Source organism: Sminthopsis crassicaudata, chromosome 1, assembly GCF_048593235.1.
Source record: "Sminthopsis crassicaudata isolate SCR6 chromosome 1, ASM4859323v1, whole genome shotgun sequence".
Lineage (NCBI taxonomy): Eukaryota > Metazoa > Chordata > Mammalia > Dasyuromorphia > Dasyuridae > Sminthopsis > Sminthopsis crassicaudata.
Window position 1 is genome coordinate 578,805,260 of NC_133617.1, and position 18,836 is coordinate 578,824,095.

The 18,836-nt window shown below is 34.6% G+C and overlaps 1 protein-coding gene across 4 annotated transcripts in view; it reads left to right on the forward strand.

Moving 5' to 3' along the window:
* Positions 1-18,609, forward strand: part of UTP15 (UTP15 small subunit processome component) — a 27,185-nt gene extending 8,576 nt beyond the window's left edge. For all 4 annotated transcript variants that reach the window (XM_074282255.1, XM_074282256.1, XM_074282257.1 and 1 more), the window contains 8 exons: positions 1,744-1,869; positions 3,312-3,447; positions 13,245-13,329; positions 15,903-16,052; positions 16,709-16,810; positions 16,985-17,118; positions 17,710-17,768; positions 18,195-18,609. In XM_074282255.1, the coding sequence (XP_074138356.1) occupies positions 1,744-1,869; positions 3,312-3,447; positions 13,245-13,329; positions 15,903-16,052; positions 16,709-16,810; positions 16,985-17,118; positions 17,710-17,768; positions 18,195-18,427 (1,025 nt within the window). In that variant the 3' untranslated portion in view covers positions 18,428-18,609. The remainder of the gene's footprint in view (positions 1-1,743; positions 1,870-3,311; positions 3,448-13,244; positions 13,330-15,902; positions 16,053-16,708; positions 16,811-16,984; positions 17,119-17,709; positions 17,769-18,194) is intronic.
* Positions 18,610-18,836: the final 227 nt, after the last annotated feature.

Genomic DNA, 18,836 nt, shown 5'->3' on the forward strand with positions numbered 1-18,836 from the left:
AGAGTTCTTTTGCTGGGGTGTAGCTGGTTCTATTCATTATTGAACAAATGGAACTGATTTGGTTCATCTTATTGTTGAAGAGGGCCACATCCATCAGAATTGATCATTTAGTATTGTTGTTGGTCCTGCTCATTTCACTCATCATCAGTCCAGGCTTTTCTGAAATCATCCTGTTGGTCATTTCTTACAGAATAATAATATTCCATAACATTCATATACCATAACTTACTTATTCAGCCATTCTCAAATTGATGGGCATCCACTCAGTTTTTGGACACTTACAAAGAGGGCTGCCACAAACATTCTTGCACATACAGGTCCCTTTCCCTTTTTTAAGATCTCTTTGGGATATAAGCCCAGTAGTAACACTGCTAGATCAAAGGGTATGCACAGTTTGATAATTTTTTGAACATAGTTCCAAATCGCTCTCCAGAATGGCTGGATGTATTCACAGTTCCACCAACAATGATAGACCTTACATTTTATACCCCATACCAAAATAAGGTCAAAATGGATAAATGATTTGGGCACAGAGGATTATACTATAAACAAATTAGGAGAACAAGGAATAATTTATCTATCAAATCTTTGGAGAAGGGAAGAATTTATGACCAAAAGAAGGAACTAGAGAATATTATGAAAGGTAAAATGGACAACTTTGATTATATTAAACTAAAAAGTTTTTGCACGAACAAAATCAACAGAAACAAGGTTAAAAGGAAAGTACAAAGCTGGGGAAAATTTTTTACAGCCAGTATTTCTGATAAAGGCTTTACTTCTAAAATATATAAAGAACTGTGTCAAATTTACAAGAATACAAGTCATTCCCCAATTGATAAATGGTAAAAGGATAGGAACAATCTTCAGATAATTAAATTAAAGCCATCTATAGTCATATGAGAAAATGCTCTAAATCATTATTGATTAGAGAAATAAAAATTAAAACTACTCTGAGATACCACCTCACATCTCTCAGACTGGCTAAGATGACAGAAGATAATGATAAATGTTAGAGGGGATGTGGGAAAACTTGGATACTCATGCATTGTGGGTAGAATTGTGAAATGATCTAACTGGAGAGCAATCTGAAATTATGTTCTAAGGGCTATTAAAAATCTGCATAGTCTATGAGTCTATGAGCTGGCAGTACCACTACTGTGTCTATCCCAAGGAAATCATAACGGAGGGAAAAGAATCCATGTGTGCAAAAATGTTTGTAGCAGCTCTTTTTGTGGTGGCAAAGAATTGGAAAAGGAGTAGATGCTCATCAGTTGCGGAATGGCTGAACAAGTTTTGGTATATGAAGGTAATGGAATATTATCGTTCTGTAAAATATGATGAACAAGCTGATTTTAGAAAGATCTGGAAAGATTTATATGAACTGCTGCTGAATGAAACAAGCAGAACTAGGAATATATTGTACACAATAACAGCAAAAGTCATCTGTCTATGAAAGACTTGGCTTTTTTTGAATGGTTCAGTGATCCAAGGCAATCCCAATAGTCTTTGGACAGAAAATGCCATCAGCATTTAGAAAAATAACTGAGGAGACTAAATGTAAAACAACACATGCTAAGTTTGCTGTTGCTGCTTTTATTTACTCTCTCCTATGGTTTTTCTCTTTTGCCTTGATTTTTCTCTCCCAACATGATTCATAAAGCAATGTGCACTAAAATCAAATAAATAAATTTAAAAAGAAAAAAAAGGCAACCAAATCTATAAAAGCTTAAACTGATGTTTTAGGTTCATATGATCATACCGTGAAAATGTTTGATGCCCGAGTGAAGAAAAGTGTGCTGACTGTGGAGCATGGACAGCCTGTGGAGAGCGTTCTGCTCTTCCCATCTGGAGGTCTTCTAGTATCTGCAGGTATTCTTATTCAACTTTTTTTTTTTTAAGGGATACTATATTGATTCTCATTGTCTACCTTGTATTTCCTTTCTGAATTGCCCTTATTTCATTTGAATAATTTGTATAACTTCATTGATTATCTGAATATATATCTCAAGTTGTTTAAATATTAGGGACAATTCAACAGATGTTAAATAGAAACTAGCCCAATTGTTATTATCTAAAAAAGGGTTATTCTTGACCTTATATTTTGAATTAAATACCTGATTTTTTACACCTAAAACTTCTTAAGAAGACCAGTTATTTTTAAAAAGAAATAGTGCCTCAGCACCCATGTTATCTCAATGCTTTTGTATCTCTCCAGTTCAGAGGGATTGCAGCAGATTTTTGGTCAGAACAAAAGGATTGGCGATCTCCAGCTTGATCACCAAAAAGGAACCTGATAGGCCAGGGAAACTGAGGAAATCCAAGCTTCTGAAGACTTGGGTGTGTTTGCATGGAGTCTTGAGAAGAGTTTTTTTTTTTACTCATTGTCTTTAGTTAATCCAGTTGAACTTTTCAACATGATGATTTTAAAACTTACGGGTCTTTTTCTTTTTGTTGGAAAGTTAGTTCAGTCTTGAAATACTGCAAACTTGAGCACAGTGTGAACATGTAACAGTTGCTTTCTATAAGGTAATTCCTGTTTTTGCTATGGTATAACTAAAGCTTAATGTTAAGCCAACCTACTGCTTAATAATTCACATTTCTATGGAGCTTTTATATTTAATATGGCTTCTTCACAATTACCTAATTAAATAGGAAGTACAAGTAAATTGTTCCTGTGTTGAGAGGATGATTGTTTAGGATTATGATATTAAAAAAAAAAAAAAACAAAAAACTGGAGGCACTTTAGAGATTACCTGATATAGAATACTCTTTCATTTTCACAAGTGAGAAAAATGAAAGCCCAAAGTAATAGTTGTGGTAGTTTCAGAGTGTTCAGATTTCCAGTATTTTTTGGTTATATCATATATCCAGGGTTCTTCCCATGTCCTCCTAAAAAATAGATATCCCTGAATTTTTTCCCTCTCTTCTTTTTGTTGTGCTTCTGTGGAACAAATACTTGAAATTAAAATTTTTTAGAGAAGGTTTCAGGTTGCTTACTGAGAAAAGAGATCCATGTGCAGTCTAGGTCTCCTGTGGTCATAATTCTGATAAAGTATGTTTTGCTTAAGTTAATAATATTTCACAATTGTCATAAAAATATAAAATTTTTATCAACACAAACAGGTCTTACATAATGTATTTTTCTTAAGTTTATGGTTTTCAGAACAAGTTTTAAGTAATTCAAGTAATAAATGGGCTTTGAAATTGAAGGTCAAGAACAGTACTTCCTTGGATAATAACAGTATGAATGATTTGTGTTTCTAAAACACTTTTGTATTTCATATTAATATATATTTGATTCTTATTCCTAGGTGGTCGCTATGTTAAGGTCTGGGACATTCTAAAAGGAGGACAATTGCTAGTATCTCTGAGAAATCATCATAAAACTGTCACGTGCTTATGTTTAAGCAGCTCCGGACAAAGACTACTCTCTGGATCACTAGACAGGTCAGTTGTCTTAATTTGGTCAGAGACTTGGCTTTGTCTTGAATTAAGAAAAATACTATCCAGAGATGAGTATACATGACCTAATTGCTTAATAAAATAGATGTGGTTCTCCCTTCTTCAAGATGGCTATAAAGTAAATTATAGTTCATAATTATTTTTCACTGATTCCCATTCCCCAAAATTTAATTGTTGTGCTGTTTCAATATTTGAATGGTGTCTAGTGCTTTGTAGTTTTCAAAGTACTTTCCTCACAATATTAGGTTTGTTTGGGGAAGTGGTTTCATTTCTACTGCACACATAGGGAGATTGAGATTTAAAGAGGTTAAATGACTTAAACCAAATTACATGTAGTTAGTATGTGAATAGTTTGCTATTTGTATACAAAGTGCTCCAAAAAATCTTATAGCTTTTTAAAAAAAACTTAAAACTTCAAGAAAATTTCTGATAAACTCTGCATAGGAATACAATTAATTTTATGTTTTTCTTTTATGTCCTGAAATTTTGCTGAATTCTTTAAGTGGTTTTTGTTCTCCCTGGCTTTTGTTATTATTTACAAAAAGTATTTTAATATCATAGATAAACCCATTTAATGTATTCTTTGCTAAGATTGCTGTTGTGTATTTATACACATAAGTAAAATCATAGATGAATTATACTGATAATTTAACTTTGGTTTTACACCTTGTTAGATTTTGGCATTAAAATCTTATTCATATGTTCTGGTCTGTGTTTTTAAGATAGATTATATATTATAAAGAGAAACTAAAAGTTCAGGAAAATTCAGATAATTTTAAAAAATCAAAAGAGTATCTTTAGTGGGAACTTAATTTTTGTATCACTCTTTTTTTCTTTCTGCTTTGAAGACACGATCTACTTAACAGGTTGACTGAGAAAGCCCTCTCTGCCCTGTTTCTTTTTCTTTTTTTTTTTTTAATCACTGATTGCTCAGATAAATGAATGGACTAGGCAACCTTGTTTCATTCCTGATTTTATTGGGAATGGTTACAGTTTATCCCCATTACATATGATGCTTATTGATGGTTTTAAATATATGCTCCTGACTATTTTAAGGAAATGTCCATTTATTCCTATACTCTCAAATGTTTTTATTAGGAATGGGTGTTGGATTTTATCAAATACTTTTTCTGCATCTATTGAGATCATGTCTCTTGTTGATTTGGTTATTGAGATAGTCAGTTATGTTAATAGTTTTCCTAATATTGAACCAGCCCTGCATTCCAGGTATAAATACTACTTGGTCATAGTGTATTCTGGGGATGATTTTCTGTAATCTTTTTGCTAATATTTTATTTAAGATTTTATCATCAATATTCATTAGGGAGATTGGTCTATAATTTTCTTTGTCTGTTTTCAACCTAACTGGTTTAGGTATCAGTACCATATCTGTGTTATAAAAGGAATTTGGTAGGACTCCTTCAATTCCTATTTTTTCAAATAGTTTATATAGCATTGGAGTTAATTGTTCTTTAAATGTTTGGTAGAATTCACATGTAAATCCATTGGGTCCTGGGGATTTTTTCTTAGGGATTAATTACTTGTTATATTTGATTATATTTGATTAATAACTTGTTATATTTCTTTTTCTAAGATGAAACTGTTAAAGCAGTTTACTTCTTTCTCTGTTAATCTAGGCAAGCTATATTTTTGAAGGTGTTTTTCCATTTCATTTAAGTTACCGAATTTATTGGCATGAAGTTGGGCAAAGTAACTCCTAATTATTGCTCTAATTTCTTCTTCATTAGTGGCGAGTTCTCCCTTTTCATTTTTAAGACTAACAATTTGATTTTCCTCTTTCCTTTTTTTTTAATCAAATATACTAAGGGTTTATCTATTTTGTTGGTTTTTTTTTTCATAAAACCAACTCTTAGTTTTATTTATTAATTCAATAGTTTTTTTACTTTCATTTTGTTAATCTTTCCCTTTGTATTTAGAATTTCAAGTTTAGTGTTTGACTGGGGATTTTTAATTTGTTCCTTTTTTAAAGTTGCAAACCCAATTCATTGACCTTCTCTTTCTCTATTTTGTGCAAGTAGGCTTCTAGAGATATACAATTTCCCCTTATTACCGCTTTGGCTGCATCCCACACATTTTGGTATGATGTTTCATTATTGTCATTTTCTTGGGTGAAATTATTAATTATGTCTGTGATTTGCTGTTTCATCCAATCATTGTTTAGGATGAAATTAGTTTCCAATTATTTTTTGGTCTATTTTCCCCTGGCTTTTTACTGAATGTAATTTTCATTGCATCGTGATCTGAAAAGGATGCATTTACTATTTCTGCCTTATTGCATTTGATTTTGAGGTTTTTATGTCTTAATATATGGTCAATTTTTGTATAGGTTCCATGATCTGCTGAGAAGAAAGTGTACTCCTTTCTGTCTCCATTTAATTTTCTCCAAAGATCTATCATATCTAACTTTTCTAATATTCTATTTACCTCTTTGACTTCTTTCTTATTTATTTTGTGGTTTGATTTATCTAACTCTGAGAGTGCAAGGTTGAGCTCTCCCCCATGATAGTTTTGCTATCTATTCTTGCAGCTCTCTTAATTTCTCTTTTAAGAAGTTAGATGCTACACCACTTGGTGTATATATGTCTAATATTGATATTGCTTCATTATCTACACTACCCTTTAGCAAGATATAGTTTCCTTCCTTATCTCTTTTAATGAGATAAATTTTTGCTTTTGCTTGATCTGAGATCAGAATGGCTACACCTGCTTTTTTGACTTCACCTGAAGCATAGTAGATTCTGCTCCAACCTTTTACCTTTATTCTGTATGTATTGCTCTGCTTCAAAGTGTGTTTCCTGTAAACAACATATTGTAGGATTCTGGCTTTTAATCCAGTCTGCTACCTGCTTCCACTTTATGGGGGAGTTTACCCCATTCACATTTATGGTTAAAATGACCAGTTCTGTATTATGTGCCATCTTGTTAACCCCTGCTTATGCTTTTCTCCTTTCCTTCCTTCTTACCTCCCTCCTCAGTATTAAACTTGTGAGCACTCACAGCCCTCCCTTTTGTGTCCCTCCCCCCATCTTAGAGTTCCTTCCCTTTTCTTACCCCTTTTCCCTCACAATTTCTGTATTCCCTTCCTCTTAGCTTACTCTTTCCTTTTTCATTTTTCCCCTCTCACTTTTCAACGAGGTGGGAGAAGTTTCTCTATAAATTGAATATACCTAATATTTTTCTCTTTAAGCCAATTCTAATGAGAATATGATACACACTATGTTCGTCCCCTTCCCTTCTTTCCCTCAGATATATGTTTCCTTTGCCCCCACTTTACTCTTTTTCTGGTACAATTTCCTTCCCACCTCTAGTTTCTTTTTTATATTATAACTGTAAAACCAAATTATACATGTGTTCTTTATGTATGTTCATAACAGAAATATAGTTCCCAAGATTTCTTTTTACCTTTTTATGTTTCTCTTGAGTCCTATATTTGGAGATCAAACTTTTTGTTTAGTTCCAGTTTTTTTGTCAGAAATAGATGAAATTCACGTATTTCATTGAATGTCCATCTTCTTCCCTGGGGAAAAAAAATGCTTATTTTGGCTGGGTAAGTTATTCTTGGCTGCATGCCAAGTTCCTTAGTCCTTTGGAATATCAGATTCCAGGCCCTTCGATCCTTTAATGTGGACACTGTTAAATCCTGAGTGATTTTTATTGTGGCTCCTCTATATTTGAATTGTTCTTTTTCTGGCTGCTTGTAATATTTTTTCCTTGGTCTGATAGTTCTGGAATTTAGACACACTATTTCTTGGAGTTTTTATTTTGGGATCTCTTTTAGTAGGTGATCGATGAATTCTTTCATGCCTATTTTACCCTCTGTTTCTATAACATCTGGGCATTTCTCTTTGATAATTTCCTGAAAAATAGTATCCAGGCTCTTTTTTTCATCATAATTTTCAGGAAGTCCAATAATTGTTTGTTTTTTGTTTTATTTTTAATTCTAATGTTCCCTTAAAGTCTTTTTTGAGTTCTATGAATTCTTTTTGGGCAGATAACCATTTAATGTTACTCTTTGGAGTAGGAAAGATTTTTTTTTTTTAACTTCAGTGTCTTTTTCTGGAGATGAACCCATTCCCATAGTAATGTTCTTGTGATTGGGTTCTTTCTCCTTAGCCTGCCCCCCCCCCCTTTTTTTTTTTTTTTGATAGCTTATTATTGATGTAATCACTGATTCCAGTTTTGGGATATGAGGGATGGTTCCTCTGGTTTCAGCTTTCTTCAGTTCTCCCTTATGGCCTGGAAACTGAACCCAAGGCCCCTCCTGTAAATGCCCTCAGGCAGCAGCCACCCTGCCCTGATGCTTCTGAACTCCCCAGGCCTGTGCTGGTTCCTTTTCACCCAGGATCACATCTGGGCAGCACAGCTGAGTCTCTTTATGAGCAGAGGTTCCATCCATCTTCCTGGACTTAGACCCCTAATTCCCCACAGTCTGGGAGTTGAAAATTCTTAAGGCTGGGGTAGAAGTTACTTCCCAGCTAGACCAAGGGCTGTAGGCTTGCTGTTTCAGTAAAACTAGCTGGGAGGTGTTTATGCTTCACCAGAGTTCTTAGGATCTTCTCCCTTTGTCTCAGGAGGACTACTGTTCTGCCCCAGCTCTTAATTATTTTTGCCTTTTCTACTTTTGCCTGGAAGCACAATTTTGTCTTATTTGTGGAGGAAATCTGGAGAGTTTGGCATTTTTTGACCTATTCTATCTTCTCAGAATCCTCTTGTTTTGAGGTAGTTTTTAAAGAATTTGGGAATCTTTCAAAAATTGATCTTAAGTATTTTTACAATTTTGTCTTTTTTTCATGTATTTGACCAAAGTCAGACTCCCTTTTGAAATTCTTTTGAAGTATGTTTGCTTCCTCTCCTGTTACATTAGGTACTGAAGTGAAAAGAGTCCAAATGTGCTTCCATGACTGTTAAGAAAAGTAGATCTCTGTAAAAAGGAACAATTTCAATCGATTTTCTAATTTTCTAGTCCTTTTTTTTATATCTTTAGCTTCCAGGAGATTTGACTGATGTTTCATTATGAAATAGGAAAAAATCCTGGGTTTTCAAAGGTTATCAGCAGAGCAACAAGGTCTAACAAGTTCCTTTCAGGTTAGAAAGTATGGTCTCGGCAGTATAATGTCTACTAGAAGACTTGCTTTTTTAAGTTTGGAGAGGATCCTTGAATTCCTCATGGGTGATGAATTCTTTGGCCATTGCCACCTGTAAAGTAAAGAAAATGACAACATGGCTCTTGGTCCAATGTGATCCCTTTTTTCTGCATTGATAATGACAGTAAAAGGATCACAAAGTAATAAAAATCACAAATTTTCATTCATTTACAGATGGTAACTAATTGGTAGTCTAATGTGAAATGCTTGTCTGGAGGGCATAGTCCTGGAGAAACTGAATCATTAATCTTGACATTCTCAATAGTCACAAGAATGCCAAAAGAGTGGCGAAACTTAGGCAGAAAACACTTGTTTTTGCCAAAACAGAGCATGATGGCAGCCAAGGGTAACATTGGCTTAGGATATAAACTGGACTGTAAAATCTTAGAGTGGGATGGTGGAAAATTATGAGCAACATCATCACGTAAAAGAGCAAGGAGAAGTAGAGGAAAACAAGTTTTATGGAAAGCTTGGTGAATGAGGCTAGAAGAACAAGGCTAACCAGCTGATGAAAATTGAAAAGGTCTGTCAGGATTTCTGTAACACAGTTCTCTCTATCAGAGTCAGTGGTAGAACATTTGAACTCTTAACATCACAATTTTTAGGGTACTGTATGAAGGCATAGAAATACCGCTAAAGAAAATAAAGATGAATAAAATCAAGTATCTATAGAGAACACAGGTTTCTATTGGAGGTGGTACTGTTTTGAGTATAATGGGAAATGAATTTTCAAGACCTCTGAAAGAGATGATACTTTATTTTTAGGAAAAGATTCAGATTTTACTGTCCCAAAAAGCAACTTTAAAAATTTTTTTAATTAAATTTGAGTTCTTATTTTCCTATGCCTGTAATCCCAGTGCCTTTGATGAAAGTATGTAAAAGGAGTGGACAACTTTTGCAGGTGATATGCTATGGCAGAATATACTACAGCAGTTGCAGTATAGCACATGTAAGATCCTATTGTATATTTTGTTGACCATAAAAAATTTCTTTTGATGTTGTGAAACAAAATTTTCTCCTACATGTCTCTGGTGCTTATCTTAAAATCATATAAAACTGGGAAAGAAAAAAAAAAAAAAAACCAGAACAGTATAACCAATCAATTGTAAATATTGAGGCAAGGCATAAAACAGAGCCATGTTTGTTTGACAGAAGTTTTTGCCCTGTGCATGTCTTGGAGGGCATCCAACACAGAATCTCTAAAGAAGAATGATTCCCTGTAGAAGAGGAATGTATTCCTCCTATTTGGGAATAATACTGTTCAGGTTGTATGATTACCAGAACATCGCAGAACCTTCTGAATAAGTACTCTCATTCAAAAACCTTTTCTCTAAATTTCCATGCAAGAAAAAAGTCGATGATGTAGGCCAGTTATCTCTTGGTTCTCCTATATATTTGGATGGGTGTTCTGCAAAAGCTCTACATGTGTCTTGGATACTACATAGAAATATTGGTCTCAGAATCAACTAGGAAATGAGGCCTAAGTGCATATGGGAGATTGCATGTTGTCATTAATGATCTCAAGCTTCCCTCTGAAACAGAAAGCCTTCTTTTTCATACTGTATTCTTCAGTTGCTGCCCTGTGGTTGTAAATGGGGGAACCCGAGAGGAAACAATGGCAGTTAAGCCAAAGGGCAGTGGAATGATGCATGGTGGGTATGAGTAGATGATGCCATCTTGCCAGTGGAGAGTTGGTGTGAGTAATGATGTCAGAAATGTGGTCTGGGCAATAAGAGGCTGGGATAGCTGATGGCCAGCATCACTATGTGCCCTCCTGGGACCCTAACACTGTGAACTCGGGCTACTGCAGTCACGTGCCAGTGAGCCCTGGAAAGTGAGAAGGCACGGGTGGGTGAGTTGTCGTTGGCACTGCTGCAAGGAATCATATCCACATCACTGAGATCCCCTGTTCATTGAGCTGCCTTTCCCTTTGTTCAGATTCACTTCATCTCTTAGACTTTTTTTTGTACTTTTTTTTTTCTTGTTCCTTTGCTTTCTTATCTCTGGTGAAAATTAGAGTGGTCTTTGGACTTTGAACCATGGAACTTTGTTGGCAGATTTTCTTTCTTTTTCTTTTTCTTTTCTTTCTTTCTTTTTTTTTTTTTTAAACAATGTTATCCCTTGTATTCTCTTCTGTTCTGAATTTTTCCCCTCCTTCCCTCCACCCCCTCCCCTAGATGGCAGGCATTCCCATACATATTAAATATGTTATAGTATAACCTAGATACAATGTATATGTGCAGAACTGAATTTTGTTGTTGTTGCAAAGGAAGAATTGTATTCGGAAGGTACAAATAGTCTGGGAAGAAAAACAAAAAAAAAAATGCTCACAGTTCCTTTCCCATTCCCAATATTCCTCATTTCCCAGTGTTCTTTCTCTGGGTGTAGCTGATTCTGTCCATCATTGATCAATTGGAATTGGATTAGCTCTTCTCTATGTTGAAGATATCCACTTCCATCAGAATACATCCTCATACAGTATCATTGTTGAAGTGTACAGTGATCTCCTAGTTCTACTTATTTCACTCAGCATCAGTTCATGTAAGTCTCTCCAGGCCTCTCTAACATCATCCTGTTGGTCATTTCTTACAGAACAATAATATTCCATAACATTCATATACCACAGTTTACCTGTTGGCAGACTTTCGCATCTTTTAGTTTGTGAAATATTCGTGTTTTCAGAGATGTCAGCTTGCCTAATGCATACTTCCAATGATAAATGGATGTCTGGGAACTTTTTTTTCTCTTTTCATCTGGGAAACTGAAAAATGGCTTTTTAAAGGATCATCACTTTTATAGCTTATTAAAGGTTGCCATCTTGAAAGTTTAAAGTCTTAAATATGTAGGTGAGCCTTTTTTGAGGATTGTTCTTGCTAGGAATCCTATACCTTCGTAAAACACATTGATTTTTAGTCCCAGAAAAACTTTTTTATTCTTATTATAGTTTCCATCTTAAATAAACTCCGATAACCCTATTATTTGAAGATTCCTTGTGTTTCAAGCCTTTTGATGTCTCTTATTTTACTATTATCACTCCTTATGTTGTAGCTCCGAGATGGGGTTTGCTGTATTGATGTACTTCTAGCCTTAGTAAATCTACTATAGCAGTTTATAGACCCCATAAGTCTGTGTGTTCCCTTTTTGTAGGCATTTTTTCTATTTAAAATAATAAGTGTAAATTTCCTTGTATTTGTTTGAGTTTTTAGTTGATGCTGAAGTATGGGTATTCAGCATTTGTTAGTTATATCTGTTATTTTATTTTGATATATGAATTGATTTCAAATTTAGATTATAATTTTAGCAAGACAGAGATAGAATCTCTTTTTATTCTTCTATCTGCTCTAGCATCCAGCATATGTATTGTCTATAGCAGGTATGTTGAAAATGAAGGAATGAAAGAATAAACAAATGAATAAAAGCTGTCTGTGAATGTTAATTGGCTGTCTTAAAATGTATTTACTAAAAAATCTACAAATGTACTTTCTTATGAATAGTGAAGGCTTATTTTAATAAATTTTCAGTTTCTTTATCTTATGAAACAAGAGAATTAAACTAGGCAGTCTTGAAGGTCTTTTAGTTTTAGGTCTTATAAAACTGATGATAATTAACTGATGGTAGATTTTGGCCAGTGTTTATCTTCTAATTCCTGTGCTTATATTAAATTTGTTTATTTAGCTGGTGCCTGGATCTTCATTAGGGATTATTCATATTTCATAACAATGTCTTTTGAATTTTATTTTTTAATGCAGGTACATAGCCAACATATTGAAGTGATTTAAGAGGGGTGAATTTTCAGATCCTAGACTCAGTATTCTTTGCATCCTATCTTGTATGTTTGTTGGAGGGGCTTTAGTATGTGCTAGAGGACACGAGCCCTGGAAGGAGCAGTAGGAATCTCCTCAGCCACATAGCTCCAGCTTGCTGTCTTGCATTTTGACACAGAGTTTACTTAGTAATTTCAATTTAGCAATCTCAGTGAAACACAACCTGCAATGGAATTGCCTCCTGTTTTGTTCTGCTAGGTAGCTTATAACCTTAGAAGTATCCTTGCAATCTAGAAACATGCTGAAGCTCTTTGCATCTTTTAAAAAAAAAAGTGAGTTGTGAGAATCAGTGTGGGCTTGGTAGAGAGTTGAATGGAAACAAGTTACCCAGATTTTGATTCTTCTGTTTTTCTGGCAGTTTTCCTGATCAAGACTTTATTTTTCCCCATCTATAAAATGATTGTAGTAATACTGGCATTTCCTAACTTGGACAGTTGTGAAGAAAGTATTCTGTAGATCTTAAACTATGATGCCAGTGTTAGGGTTTTTTGTTTGTTTGTTTTTTGTTTTTTTAGCTAAAAATCAGATAGTCATGCTACTACAGAAGTCATTAAGGATTCTATCCTTTGGAATAGTCACATCTAAAAGTTAATTAAAACCCTATTTTTCATCACCTGCAATTAAACATTTAATAAATTGAGGAGCTCCATGATTAATTTCTTTACAGTTAAAATCACTCTTCATTTCTTTAATTTTTACTACATAGGTTTTTATGCTCATATATTTGTTTTCTTAAACATCATGCATTTTATATTTCCAAGAACAGTTGTAACTAAGTTTCTCTTTTTATTAGGAAGGTGAAAGTGTACAGCACGACTTCCTACAAAGTAGTGCACAGTTTTGATTATGCAGCATCAATTTTAAGCTTGGCATTGGCAGTAAGTATCTGCAGGGCTCCTTTTGGTGTTTCTTTTTAAAAGTTTTTTTGAAGGTGTGTCTTTTTAGACAGATCAGAAGAATAACTTTTGGGGTTTGTAATTTAGTCTGAAGAATTTCCCTCCTTTCTCTTGCCTCCAATGTTTGAGAGTATATAGAATATATTATTTTGGTTTATGTGATAACTTAATATAATGGATGTGAGGCAGCTAGTGAAAGCAGCCTCAGACACCACCTGTGTGACCCTGAGCAAATCACTTAACCTTGTTTGCCTCAGTTTCCCCCCTCTATAAAGAGAGCTGGAGAAGGAAATGGCAAACTACTCTAGTATCTTTTCTAAGAAAGCCCCAAATGAAATGACTCAAAAACAATAATGTAGTAGGTGCCAAGATATAAGAGACAAGAACTAGAAAGAAGAAAAATGTCAAAAAATTTTAAGCATACACGTTGCTTCTGTGCTAGGTACTGGGAATACAAAGACACAAAGTGAAACAGCCCCTTCCCTCATCTTATAGTTTAGTGAAGAGAGATGATATGTATACCTGTTAGTTGTATTGCAGAATAGGTGCAAGGTAATTTTTGGAATCAGGAAACGTCTTCATAAAGAAAGAAATAGTATGGAAGTCTTGAGAAAAGAATTTTTGAACAGCTCCTGTGCCAAGTCAGATAGAGAGTTAATTAAAAGAATTGCTTTAATCCTAAAAGAGAATCTGGTTGAGATAAAGTAAATGTGTCATCCATTCAGTCAGTGTGAGTAAATGACTTTCTCCAGCTCTGTTTGGTAGTACATAAGTAAGAGCTGAAGAGGTGGACAAGGTGAGGCTTTGGTAAGTTACAAGCAGCAGTGGGACAGGAGAATGGGTTTCAGGAGAAGAGTTTCCTCTTAATGTAATAATGTTGAAGTGGTCATCTAAAGGGTTGTAATCAGGAAATGTAGGAGATGGAGTCAGCCAAGAGGTGAGGCCTGAGAAAGTTTTGAGAGCTGGAGAGATTGAAAGTCACTATTAGAACAGAATGATTTTAGAAGAGTTGTCAATAATCATTTTATTAAGAGCTTACTTAATAAGCTGAGAGCTGGAAATACAAATATAAGCAGAAAGAGAAATGTTTCCTGCCTTCAAGGATCTTGCATTCTCATGGGGAAAGATATGGCATAAAATACTAGAAAATGCTCTGAAAGAAGGGAGAGAGAAGGCACGATGGCACAGAGAAACTCCAAAGGATCGTTATAGAGCCCAGAGAGTAATGTAGATGGAACTGACCCCTGAGGTACTTTCCTTAAAATGGGAGGTTCTAGGTTGGTCACAGGGCTGGCATGTCTATCCAGTGTGAAGTCCAGGAGCAGAATGACCTTCCAGGGGGTAGAGGCAGCTGTAAAATAGTCAAGAAGGAATGGAGAGTCAGAAGGGGAGCGTAGGGAGACATGGGAATGATGGGGTGTTATGACTGGATAAAGGAGTTTTGGGTGTTCATGAATGTGGATATGAAATAGTTATGAGAGATAGCAAAATCAAGGGGGTGATCATTCCCAAGTGTAAAAAGTAAGAGTGGGGTAAGAGATTATTTAAGTTGGGTATATTGAGGAACTAGGAAGTTTGGATGAATGTTGCAGTCTCCTAATATTAGAGTGGAAGTTAGGGTATGAGGGAGATGATATTTCTTGAGAACTTCTCAAGACACTGAACTAGCTAATGACCATCAAGAGCTGAATATTTGGATATAGTAAAAACCTCAAAATAGGAGGAGCTCTGCGTGATAGTATAGAGCCTGGGAATAGCCCAATTCTCCTTCTAAGACCAATTTGTTAAGGCTGATGAAAAATTGAATCCAGGACTAGAAAGGATGGCCAGGATCCAGTGTCCTCATCCCCTAAGTGGAGTGTAAAATTCTAAAGAACAAATTGAATTCCTCCAGTACAGAAAATACAACATAAAAATATCTGCTTCCTGTTGATGGTATTTTCTCTTTAACTTAAACACGTTATTTCTCCTCTTTATGGCATTTAGAACCACTGGTTTATTTAGAAATACCTCATAGTATTTCTGTGATCTCAGTCCATTATACTCATCTGTAAAGTGATGGGGTTGTTAATTGCTTGATAAAATCGCCTTTAAGGTGCCTTCCAGGTCCCGATCTGTGATCTTATGATTTTGGAAAGATTGTAGAAAAGTAGAATTACTTCATCAGCTTTTTTTGTAGTCAAGGCCACATAAGAAGAGTCAGTAGTTTGAAGGAGAAGTAAAGATATTTTAAGATTCTTCCAAGAAGTTGTTAACTCTATTCATGTATCTTACACAGTTTTTTAGTGAATCTATATGAATGAATACCATCTATTTACCATGTGTGTTCATCACAAAGGTTATGCTGGTAGTAAAATGAAGTTCTTTTTCTTTTCTACTATCTGGGTTTACATTTTTGCTTATTCTGATCTACTGCCAGACTATCAGAAGCTAGACTATAAGCAGCAGTAAATAACCTTATAAAGCCTATTTAAGATAAAAGGGAGGTATCTGATTGTTACTTAACAGCATTTTTGGTTCACTAGTACTTACCAACATTTAAAAATTAATTTCAGCGTGAAGATGAGACTATAGTTGTAGGAATGACTAATGGAGTGCTAAACGTTAAACATCGGAAACCCGAAGCAAAGAAGGATCCTTTTCCAAGGAGACGAAGACCTGCATATAGAACTTTTGTTAGAGGGAAAAATTACATGAAAAAACAGGTATTTCAGAGAAGAAAAATAGAGTAAATCCTTATTTTCTTTATTTTCAACATAAAATGTACTTCACTGGGGCAACTAGGTAGCACAGTGGAGAGAGCACCAGTCGGGAAGTTAGGAGGATCTGAGTTTAAATCTGGTCTCAGACATTTAACACTGCCTAACTGTGTGACTCTGGGCAAGTCACTTAACTCCAATTGCCTCAGGCTCCCCCTCTCCCCCCCAAAATGTGCTTCATTAAGGAATGGCCAAACCAGTTCCTAAAGAAAGTTATTAGAAAGCATGAGTTCTTTAAAATATAAATAATAATGGGGATTTGATAAGAGGGTAGCACTTTTACAAAGTGTTCTATAAATAAAGAGGATTGATATTTGAAGTAATAATTTCTTTGTAAGTTTATTATGTATATATAGATATGTATACATATATACACATGTATAATTATAACTTCTTGGAATTCACTTTTTGAATATTGATTTAATAAGTTTTCTTCTTTCACATACTTTACCATGTAAGCATAATGGTACTTTTAATGAATATTTACAAGTTCCCTTCCCCTTCCCTGTTTCTGTGGAAAATGATAATGAAAAAAATCACTTACAGAATGAAAAGAAAGGTTTTGATTTTTTTTTTTTCCTCTTTAAAATTTGTCTTTCTAGGATGATGTTTTGATCAGCAGACCATTAAAGACATACTTAAAGACTTATGACAGAGATTTGAAAAGCTTTCAGGTTTCCAAAGCTCTTGACAGAGTATTTCAGGTAAGCAACATTTTTTTCCTCTGTAATTGTTTTATGTTGGGGTACCATTACCAGAATTCAAAAACATAGGAGAAAAGCCTTTTTAAAGCCTCAGGTTTCATAATCTTTAATGACTTTAATCTTGGAGTGTACTGTATTGTCTATTCATATTGACTTTTTTCCATTTTACTTTAGCCCAGATTCAGAGTCAAACAGCCCGAAGTTACAGTTGCTGTCATTCAGGAGTTAAATAGAAGAGGAACACTTTCGAATGCCCTTGCAGGGAGGGATGAGAAACAACTTAGCATTATTCTTAGTTTCTTAATAAGGTATGCTTTGTAGTCCCTAAAACTAGTCTTTTGAAGCTGAAAATCTTATTTCCAATTTATAGAAATTATTAAAAGAGCCATGGTGTAGTAAATAAAGTGCTGGCTTTGAAGCCAGGAAGACCTAAATTCAAGTCCCACTTCTGATTTGTACTGTCTGGATGAACCCTGGGCACCTGTTCGGGACACCTCTGTAACACAGTAAAATGCAAAGAATGTGCCAATTTACATTGGGAAAAGGTGTTTCCTCACCTGGAAGTTCCATATACCAGTGAAATTACAGTTCTAGGTCCCTTTTCCTTTTAGTAAATCACATCTATACTGTATTAAAATTCACACAATGCTTTCTTCACACTGTGAGATTGATAGAAGTACTAATTCTCTTTCCCACCCCCATTAAAGAAATGAGGAAACTGTACTGAAGAGGTTAAACTTTTAATGGCACACAGTCATATAGCTAAAAAGGATCCCAACTAGGCCTCCTAACTTAAAATCCAGTGTGCTTCAAACTTTGATTTTTATAGATTTGGTGTAACAGAAAAGTGAAGACTTCCTAATTCTTAGATCCGGTAAACCAACTTTTTCACTTTGTAGGCATCTGGCTGAGCCAAGATTTGCCCCTGTTCTAATCATTGTTGCTGAAATGGTTATTGGTAAGTTGTAAGGATTTTTTGTGTTGTTTTGTTTTTAAAGTTTAAAGTCTTAAAATTTAAGCATTTCAGTACATATGGTTGTAGAAATGCTAAAATTGAATTTCAAATTTAGTTCATATATGATTGATTAAAAAATCAGATTTAGCAACAATAATTGACAGTTATATAGCACTTTATTAAAAGTGCTTTCATATATTATCTCATCTCATCTCATCCCTTACAAGGGACATGACTGTAAAGGTAGATCATTGTGCAAATTGTTTCTCTCCCTCTAAGTTTATACAAAAAAAAGGACAAAGTAACTATTAAAAAGTAGGAAAACAAGTAGTATTTTGTCATATACTACAGTGCAAATTTTACTATCTATAAAAGTGCATCTTCCCTTATAATAGAAATAAAGTTCTAATGGCTGTTTTTTCCCCCTAGACATTTACCTACCTGTGATTGGACAGTCGTCAGTAATTGATAAACAGTTCTTGGTTCTTCAGGAGCTTGTAGAAAAGGAGATTAGTTACCAAGGACAACTATTAGAAGCTTTGGGGATGATGGACATGCTTTTTGCTACCATGATAAGAAAAGAAAGCACTTCTGTGTTCGACAGTAAACCCAATGGTGTTTCTAGGGAACAGGAACAAGATACAAGCAGCATGCCTGTTTGAAGTTTTGGTTGGTGAACAATACCAACCTTTAAATGAACTTTAGCCTATTCAGTATTGGAAGGGGAACTGTTCAGTGAGTGACTCCCTGTGGATAACTTTGTACAAGAAAGAACTCATCAAAACATTTTCCAAGAGAGACTGAAATAATGATGTTTGGAAAATAAACATCTCCTTAAAATGTGGTTTTTGATGAAGTGATTTTGTTTCTACATTTTGAATATTTTTATAAAATCTTCAGATTGGTGGATGGTTTTACTTATCTGGCTCTTACTATACTGGCCACAGTTCATTAGAATGATCTGAGGTTTTGATTCAGCAAATGTTCTACATCAGAATCTGGGAATAGCATTCAGAGAAGATCATGTTTCTACTAGAAAAGACAAGTTTTCTGGACAATGCCTCCATTCTG